The 9,542-nt window shown below is 42.6% G+C and overlaps 3 protein-coding genes across 3 annotated transcripts in view; 1 reads left to right on the top strand and 2 right to left on the bottom strand.

The window, feature by feature from the left end:
* LOC139329877 (mitochondrial adenyl nucleotide antiporter SLC25A24-like) overlaps positions 1–9,542 on the top strand; it is a 378,717-nt gene that overhangs the window by 8,711 nt on the left and 360,464 nt on the right. The window lies entirely within an intron of this gene.
* On the bottom strand, positions 3,258–8,895 carry LOC139329890 (E3 ubiquitin-protein ligase RNF14-like). Its single transcript, XM_070960510.1, has 7 exons — positions 8,489–8,895; positions 8,107–8,237; positions 6,896–7,876; positions 5,769–5,847; positions 5,186–5,398; positions 4,670–4,842; positions 3,258–4,512 (listed from the first exon to the last, which is right to left on the bottom strand). The coding sequence occupies exons 1-7, from the start codon at positions 8,640–8,642 to the stop codon at positions 4,372–4,374; spliced, it is 1,872 nt and encodes a 623-aa protein (XP_070816611.1). The 5' UTR covers positions 8,643–8,895; the 3' UTR covers positions 3,258–4,371.
* LOC139329891 (EEIG family member 2-like) overlaps positions 3,382–9,542 on the bottom strand; it is a 354,478-nt gene continuing 348,317 nt past the window's right edge. The window contains exon 12 of the transcript XR_011602110.1: positions 3,382–3,393. The gene's annotated coding sequence lies outside the window, so the exon portion shown is untranslated. The remainder of the gene's footprint in view (positions 3,394–9,542) is intronic.

Raw genomic sequence — 9,542 nt, 5'->3', positions numbered from 1 at the left:
GCTGCTGGATCAAAGGTTTGATTTCTGCCCTTGTCTTCAAAATCCTCTGTACATAGATGCACAGTTATCAGGGCTACATTTTAAAAGTGATTCACACTCATTAATTACAATTAATATTTAATATTGCATGGGATTTTTGCAGCTTGATTTTAATGACCTCTGCATAATTTGTGTAGTGTAAAGCTGCAGGTGGATTGCTGCTGGTTTGGTTTAGAGTGCAGCACCTGTTTTATTCAATTCTGAAGGACCAGTTCACAATTGTGGTCCACAAAGGCTCAATAAGCAAAAGTGCTTTAAACAGGCAGTAAAAGTAGATTGATTGACAGTTGTCACTTCACTCAGACATCAGTATGATTCCTTCCTATGGAGCCATTTGATAAAATTATACCACCACCTGTTTTATTAGCTTTCGATTGGTCTGATTTGTTAACTGGAAAACTATGGTAGTTGATCAGGACACAATTATTTCTTTAACTATCCAATAAAATCAGTATCTGAACAAATGTATGGCCAGAATGGGGCCATGCAATTACTCAACCGGCCTTAAGAGTATATCAAAGAGACAGAGGTCTGAAAGCACCTTTATGAGTTTGAAGAGACATTGAGTAACATCATCACTTAGGCCTTCTGACCTGTGACCGTTAAACCAGTTCAGCTAAATAGAAGGCACAGTTACATCTATGTGTTTCCTGCAATGACATGTCAAAACATCTGCAGTGATAATAGTTCTGTTGGTCTGACACCTATCTGGTCGGGCTCAACTGGTTTACTGCAGGTGTTTTCCTGAGTCAGATTTAGCAGTGAAAAGCTCATATATCTGTACGTGGTCAAAAAGTTCAATGAGATATCAAAACACTGCTCGCTGCCACACTTCTTTCTGTGGGTTCGTGCATGCTGTCCCTGTGGCCACGACCCGATCACTGATATCACTGCAGGTTTTTTCCTTCCACGATCGATGGGGTTTCATGTGGCCATACATGCAGCTTTCTGCCCCATGTGGTTTAGTTTGGATTTAAAAGCCTTTTAATGACCGGAGTGTTGTCTTTCAGTTTATTGCCAAGATTGTTCTGGAGAAGGTATGGAGAACCTGTGAATTTAAGTCCATTATTCACTTTTAGCTCTGTGGTCTCCACCATCTTCACCATATCTGATTTTTAAGTAGCCTCGTGTTAGCACACATTCAGGTCACAGAGGTAACCACAGATTTGTCAAAGATATAGTTAACCAGCTAGTCTATATCTGGAAAAACCCAGAAGATCATTTAAAAACATGCTGTTCTGGTGGTATTTCCTGAATCCCCATAGACTCTTTTAAAGGTCCAGTGTGAAGGATTCTGGGGGATCAATTGGCAGAGATGGAATGTAATACTTGTAATTATGTTTTCTTATTCTGAAAATATCGTTGTTTTTGTTACATTACAATGAATATGTCTAGAGGGGGAGCAGGTTCTCTTCCATGGAGTCTGCCATGTTGCCCCACCATGTTTCTACAGTAGGCCACTGTGATTGCAGGGGTCCTTGTGTTTCCTCTTTCCCTTTCCCCAGTGCAGATCGTGTCTGTTTGTCTTCCCCCTGTCTGTGTAGCTGGGTGTGTTTCTACACCTGGCCAGCCCCGCCTTCCCCTGAGCGCACCGGCGGCACATGACGCTGATTAGGCAACAGGTCGGAACCTACGTTTACAGTTAGGGAAGAAGCATATGTTTTCATCCGGGTTGGCCTCTTATTTACACACAAACGGAGGTGTGTTCTCTCTCTCTCTCTCTCTCTCTCTCTCTCTCTCTCTCTCTCTCTCTCTCTCTCTCTCTCTCTCTCTCTCTCTCCACGGAAAACGATCATTTTTAAAAACTCCGGCCAAAGCGGAGATTTCTGAAAACGCCGGTTATGTGCTGGCGTATAAACAGGGTTAAACGGTGTTTTAGGTTCTGAAACGTCACATCATGCTACTGAAAATACTGTCGTGTGAGCGACCTATGTTTACACCTATGTTGCGCCCGTAGGTTGGCATAGTTATGATGCGCTCGACGGCGTATTTATCCGGGTTCATGTGAACGACAACATTTTTGTGTACACGATGTTATTTTTGAAAACGGAGGGGCTAAAATATCAGTTTTCCAAAATACCGTGCTACGCGTAAACGTAGGGGGAGAGCTCTCTCCGACCTGTTCCCGCATTGTTCAGACATTGTCCAGACTCCTTCTTCCCGAGTCCTGGCGTGATCGTGTGTTCAGTATTGTACTTATCTTTCTCCTCCACTCGCAAGTGTGCTAATGTTCCTTTTATGTACCGCCGCTTAGGGTGTGTTTCTCTGCTTCAGGCGGCAGGCAGACCCGTCTCTACGGAGCTCCCTTAGTTTTCTCTACTCTGTTACAGTGCGCTTTTTGTTATCAATAAATTTTGTTCGTTTTATTACATTCTCTCTGGTCTGCATCTTTGGGTCCTATCTAAAACATTAGGTGCAAACCATAACAGCTCGTCGCTAACTGTCTGAGCAGGTAGTGTCCAGTGAGTTTTTAGAGCGTTTTCACTGAAACAGCTGCCTGCTGAGGCCAAGAATGGCGCTGTGAGAGCTGTGTTAGCTCAACAACGAGCTGATGCAGATTCAGATGATAATTAGGTTCATCACTCTGTCCAACATCTTTCAAATTGTCTAATTTCTGTTATATTTGTACCAGCAAAGGCTTGACAGCCACAAACATGCCCAGTCCCGAGTTCCAGTCCTCCAGGCCCTTGGTCAGAAAGACAAACAGTTGTTTAGACATTTATGAGGAAGTGATGACCCCTGTGTGGAAACTGGATTTTTCCTGGAAGAGACACACTCACTCACTCACACACACACACACACACACACACACACACACACACACACACACACACACACACACACAGACTGCAGTAGGGAGAGCCGGTATGTTTTGGCTTAATATGAAGGACAGCTGTAGATTTCCGATCATGTCTCAGACTGCCTGGGGACATGCAACAGCGGTCTTTGTTCCACTGTTATGACAGAACAGTGGAGGAAGGGAGGGAATCGTTTCAAAAACAGGAAGTCAATCAGAGTGTGGATGCAAAATGCCCAATAAATATCTGCAGGGTGTCCTTTGAAAGGAATTAGAAAGTGTATATATGGTGCATGTCTGAAGAATAGGGACTGAATATGCACCTACGCCTGTATAAATTGTTAGTTTACCAGTCTGAGTCTTAAAGATCGTCCAGTGGTCTTTGCAAATGTTTGCTGATTTTTTTAAAATTTTTTTTTTTAAACAAGACCAATTAAAAAAGAACAATTAAAGCTACAAAGCCACTGTGGTTACAGTCCCATGTGGAGTTTATTGAAAAGATTATCCTTTACAATGTCAAAGTGCACTTTTATCTCATAGCTGTATATAACTCATAGCTCATAGCTCTAAGGAGGAAGTGGGGAAAGTGCCATTGCTCCCCTGCCACTTTACATTCCCGCCCCACATCTGTTTTAAGACCACTGTATCCCAGTTTCAATCATTCCTGTCCACGCTAAGATATTAGGTAAAGCTAGGGATCATCTTCCAATGGGAAATCACAATGGGAAATCACACCAGCTGTGCCGCCACAGCTGGTGTGATTTCAGCCTCTCAACTGTGAAAATTTGCTGGCATTCTTGGTCTGATGTGAGAGTGAGAGGACTATGTTTAGGTTATGGATTCTTGTTATGGAGAACACAAGACTTCTGAAGATGTCACCTACAGCTCTGGGAACTTATGATGGGATTTTTTTTTACTATTTGCTCATTTTACAGCCCAAATGATTGATCGGTTTATAGAAGAAATAAGCAGTAAATTGATTGAAAATGAAAACAATCATCAGCTGCATACTAGGTACCCTAATGGTAACAGGAGAAGAAGTTTGGCTTCAATATAAACACTTTGACTTCTACATCTTTGCATCCAGAGCTGCAAACAAATAACAATTTTTACTAATGCGCTGTTTGACTGTATGTTTGATTACTGACTGATAAAGCATGTTTTGATAGAACCAGAGGGGAATCGCATGTAAAGTTACTTGACATCTTGTTATTTATCGCCTTCTGCTGGTCATGACGCAGTATGACATGCAATGCCAATTTGTGAATGACTGTGCTTCAGTAAATATTTAGCTGGAAAAGTTGGATTTCTGGCAGACAGAAATATGACATTTTTGTGTGCTTAGCTTTTTTGTATTAACTCTGACTAAATTTGTTTGCCGTCTGTTCAACCTGTGCTAGGATGATGATCATTTAAAATCATGCTCCACACCACTGTTTTGTATATGTTTGCATTCATGTGCGTTTTCAAGCGTGCAAACGGGCAAAATTGGTTGACACCATTCCCTTAGTGGCTGGTGGTCAGTGGCTATAGGACTAGGTCGGGTTGTACTCGTAGAGAGAGCAGAGACTGTCCTGAAAGTGTGAGCTTGAACCAACTGACAGTCTGTCAAGGCAGACCCAGCAGAATCGCTGTCTACACCTAGAGCACGTCATGATATTGCATCCTCTGTCCTTCTGCAACACAAAACACAACAATGTATGCATTAGCAAACATACAGCAGTCTAAGACAGCCAGAAAAGCTACTTTCTGTAAACACATGACTAAACACAAGCTTACGTCTTCATGTCTTCATGTGTGCCAGTCAGTCAAAGCAGGTGAATAAGTAAATACCTGTATGCTGGAGTAGCAGTGAGGACAGTTCTTGCAATTTAAGACCAACCAGTCCTCGCTCAGATACTTCTCCATAGTGACCAGCAATACATTGCGGCCGTATCTGCTCTCCAGGAGGTGCTTCCTCTGCTTACTGCCACTGGCATAGTCATCCCACAGAGCCTTCATCCCGTCTGAGACACACACAGCAGCACAGAGCGCAGCTTCAGTGACATTCTCTTTTATGAAAACAGTTCAAAACCCAAAAGGTTTTAAACTTATGAGCACAACGACAAAGACAAGAAGCACATCCTCACAACAGAAAACTGGAACAGTGGAAGTAGAGAATGTTTATTGAAAAATGACTTTAATGATGAGCAAAACAGCTGCTGATTAATATTCTTTTCTGCTCTACTTGTGAGGGATGAAAATGGTCTGTGTGCTGAACACATTAAAAAAAAAAAGAAAAAATTAAGGCTCTTAATTAACACAAAAATACAAACACACACACACGCACACACACACACACTTGCGTACCTTGTGACTGTGGCAGGTCTATTTTGCCTTTGCCTTGCTGTGTGTCGCTTTCTCTCTGTTTTTCCACGCTCTTCTTGGCCTGACAGTCCTCTGGTCCATGGTATGTCTTTCTGCACAAGACGCAGAAGGCGAAGCCGCACACAGAGCACATCGCTGCGTTGCTGGACTGAATGACGGCCGAACCACAGGAAAGCCGAGGACAGTACACCACATCTAAGAGGAGGGAAAACACACACACACACACACACACACACACACACACACACACACACACACACACACACACACACACACACACACACACACACACACACACAAACAGACCCTCTCCTCAATGAACCAGCATGAAAGCTACTGACTTTTTTTGATTAAAGAAAAGCTGCTGATCTGGTTGTATTGTGAATGTGCCTTAACAGCTGACATACATGAAATGAACCAAACAAATAAAAGAGAGACATTTTAATAGACTCCTGTGCAGTGACCAATGATAAAGAATCTTGGACATCCTGAGAGATGCTGCTATGTCCTTCTCTCTGGTCTTTCTATTGTTTAAAGGCATGAATATAGTGAAAGCGAAACACACCAGCCATACAGTCCAGAGTACTCTGCAGCAGGAGACGATCATAGCGGCTGAACAGCTCCTCCCCCACCAGACTCTTCACCTACCAAACATCACAACACAGCAGCAGAGAGGGCAGAAACAGACAGTGTATGTCAGGGAAGTTCATCGAGATGAAAATGGAAGTGGAAGTGGTTTCTTTTCCTAGTGGACAACATTGTGTTTTGTTGAGCTACAGCAATCTGCAGATAGGAGCTTACTGCAGATGTAATGGTCTTTGTCTAAATATGTGCATATAATATCGCCAGTGGTGGAATGTAACTCAAATACTGTACTTGAGTACAATTTAGAGGTATATGTAGCTACTTCATGTGTCTACTCCACTACATTTCAGAGGAAAACATTTTTATTCTTTTACTCAAGTCTATTTATTTTAACAGCTATAGCTGACTAATTGTTATAGATGAAAATGCCCAACACTACATATAAAGTAGCTTAACCTCTTAGGATCTGGCGTCCACATATGTGGACATCAGATTTTGGGTTGTCTAGACCTAGTGTTGTCGTCTAGACGACAATTTTGTTCTACAGGGGCCTGGTGTCCACATATGAGGGCATTATACTAATACTAATACTAATACTAATACTAATACTAATACTAATAATAATATAGAATATAATAATAATAATAATAATAATAATAATAATAATAATAATATAAAAAATTAATACAAATATAACAAAGCCCAAATAAAAAAGAATTAAAAATGCATGCCATGCAAGAGTTCGGGTCTTAGGAGGCAAAATCTGCAGCTTAATCTGCAGCATTAAAAGTCTACTCAAATGTTAATGCATCAAGAATAATGATCCAATAACATAATATAATAATAGAAACTCTATTCTGCCTATTTAGTCATTTCACTTTTTGATACTTTTAATAACATTTTGAATGCAGGCCTTTTACTTGTCATATATTTTCAAATTGTAGTATTCCTACTTCTACCTCAGTAAAAGTACTTCTTTCAGCACAGCTCTAAAGAAACAAACTAATGTTTTCTTCCTTGGCCGGCATCCCGGTGCCACACAATGCAAGACAGATATTCAGGAAGTGCAGTTGGCAGAGAGAGCAGACAGACAGGTCAGGACTGTACCTGTGCAGGTGTAGGAGTGGCGGTGCAGTCTGCCTGAGGACAGGTGACACCGCGGACATTCCCCTCTTTTATCTGGAGCTTACAGAACTGGGCGAGACAGGCCTGGCAGAAGATGTGGCCACAATCAGGCAGCTGCACACAGTCTGAACCGAGAGAGCCCATAAAACACACACCGCAGTCAAACACCGTAGTGGCAAACTGCTTCTGTCGCTGGGTTGCGTCATAGATCAACAGCTGGGACAGGAGAGCTTGTGATGGAGTTAGGGAGAGACCAGAGGGGATTTGGTCTCCATTTGGAGGGGGTTCTCTCAGGTGGATCGGCAGAGAAGCAGCTCCTTGATCACTGTTATGTAGTGGGCCTGAGGAGCTGGAGGAAAGCAATAACGGGGCTGAGACACTCCCCTCATGTAAGAAATCCTCCTGGTCTCTTTGATCAGACTGAGTGACTGGAAGAGGATTTGATTTGTCTGCTGCTGATGACAGATCATTCTGGTGGTCGGCCTTAAACTCTGAGGTCTGGGGGGTCTGTTCATCCCTCACATCTGATGCCTGTGATATTTGGTTAAAATCATTAGAAGCCTTTTGATTTGGCCCTGAATCTGGACCATCCTGGCTGACTTTGCTTTGGTGGAAGGTTGAATTACTTCCATGAGCCTTGCAGGAGTCTAATGCCACATCTCCCTGAGAGTCTGTGCCACTCCACTCTGAGGTTGAAGGTGCAGAAAGGTCTGGTTCACGTGGATCTGAGACATTACAACTTTTAGTATCTGTGGGTTCTGAGTCAGAAGTGTGTTGACTATTCTTTGGTTCTGAGAGTGCAGCATCCTGGGAGCTGTGTTCATCAGAGGGGAGCTCCAGCAGAGTATGGATGTCCAGGAACCTGAGAGCATCTTCTTTAAGAAACTGTACCCAGGTGAAGAGCACCACAGCGCCTCCGGTGGCCTGGTAGAGCTCAGAGAGCTGATCACCCAGTGCAGAGAGCTGCAGGGAGAGAGGGCAAATACACTGATGTAATCTTTATTGAGCCTCTGCAATCTGCATTCATCTGTGTGTGTGTGTGTGTGTGTGTGTGTGTGTGTGTGTGTGTGTGTGTGTGTGTGTGTGTGTGTGTGTGTGTGTGTGTATTCATGACACACACTGGCAGGCTGGCAGACAGGCTGTAAATACAACCAGTAATGGTTTAAGTGACCCACATTGTTTTTACTGATTACCTGTGTGTGGGTCAGCCAAGTGCAGGTGAGGTTGAAGGAGGGAGGGGAGGAGGATGGGTAGTCCTCAGGGAGTTCAAAGGTCAGAAGCAGAGGAGGGAGGAACGACATCTCATACTGCCTCAGTGTTTCACCTCAGGAGGAAAAACAATAAGAAAGATAAGTATTTGAAGAAGCATTTCTGGTTTCAGCATTCTTTGTCTGACACAGCCGGGGGCAGACACTAACCTTATTCAATTATATAGCTTTATTTCAGGTTTTTTTATTATTCTTAATTTAAAAAGAAATTTTAAACATTTCATGCAAATGTAGATTCTGCAGAGTATAAATCATATTTCTTTTCCTGTCAATAGCAACGTGATGTCTCTGCACTCGGCTTATTTACCTTCTTTCAGAGCCACCGTGAACTCCGCCGGCAGCTCAGCAGATACCCGGATTTCTCCGGCAGCCCTCGACTCATCCCGGACGAACTCCTCCGAGCCAAAGATACTGAGGAGGGCGAGCAGTTCGTCTTCCTGCTCTTCCGCGTCCGCATTCATGACTCCAGGCGAGCTCTGATACAAACTTCACCTGCTCCTCGCACTGTTTGTGAGGCTGCTCCCTCGAAGAAATTGAATCAGTTTGTTTCCTGCTGGAGTTGAGTTGCCTTTAGGTGTTTAAGTCGGCGAACAATGACTGACTGTTTAAAAGGTCCTCTCTGAATCTTGTTTGTTGTGTCCAGCCTGCTCGTCTCTGTGGTTGTCCGTCCCTCTGTTGACTCATGTGAGTCTGACGCAAAGCTCAGCAAACGGCAGCAACGTCAGTTTACAGTGCCACTCTTATGCAAAACAAACCAATATTAGTCATGAGCCGTTTAAGGTCATCACGTTAAACGCACCTTTCTTTGCGCAAAGAACCACTGCGGTGTTGGTGTGAAGATCTGACACATCCGAACTAAAACAAGACATTTATTGGAGTTTTGCATTTACAGTAAAAAATAATCTAGATAATTAAGACATATATAGCCATTTCAGTGCAGAGTACAAACAGTGGTGGAATGCACTCAAGTACTAAAAGTAGTTTTGAGGTGCTTCTACTTTACTTGAGTATTTCCATTTAATGCTAGGCCTACTTTGTACTCCACTACATTTATTTGACAGTTGTAGTTAGGCTACTGGTTATTTTCTGATTCAGATGTTACATAAAAAACACACAATATTGCAAAGCTCTATGCTTTGTTACAGAGTAAACCCTTCTTTTTTAATACCTATCCTGCCCCATTAATTATCTCACAATCCTTCAAATGTATCTTGTGTTTCTGACCCCTGCTGAACTCACTGGACTAAAATACCGAAGAGCACATAAAATAGTTGCTTACATTTTGCTTGTAATATTTCTATACTTTCACTAAAGTAAGATTAGAAATGCAGGACCTATTGTATTTTTACATTGTTGTACTT

The sequence above is a fragment of the Chaetodon trifascialis genome, chromosome 4 (genome assembly GCF_039877785.1).
Source record: "Chaetodon trifascialis isolate fChaTrf1 chromosome 4, fChaTrf1.hap1, whole genome shotgun sequence".
Lineage (NCBI taxonomy): Eukaryota > Metazoa > Chordata > Actinopteri > Chaetodontiformes > Chaetodontidae > Chaetodon > Chaetodon trifascialis.
This window is presented reverse-complemented; position numbering and strand designations above follow the sequence as displayed.

What these genes read in the sequence shown, in the direction of transcription:
- LOC139329890 (XM_070960510.1), bottom strand. Translation starts at nt 8,642, where the DNA reads ATGAATGCGGACGCGGAAGAGCAGGAAGACGAACTGCTCGCCCTCCTC. An exon ending in CTTGGCTGACCCACACACAG is followed by an intron (nt 7,877 to 8,106) that starts GTAATCAGTAAA and finishes CTCTCCCTGCAG; the next exon opens with CTCTCTGCACTGGGTGATCA. An exon ending in TACTCTGGACTGTATGGCTG is followed by an intron (nt 5,399 to 5,768) that starts GTGTGTTTCGCT and finishes CCCTCCTCTTAG; the next exon opens with ATGTGGTGTACTGTCCTCGG.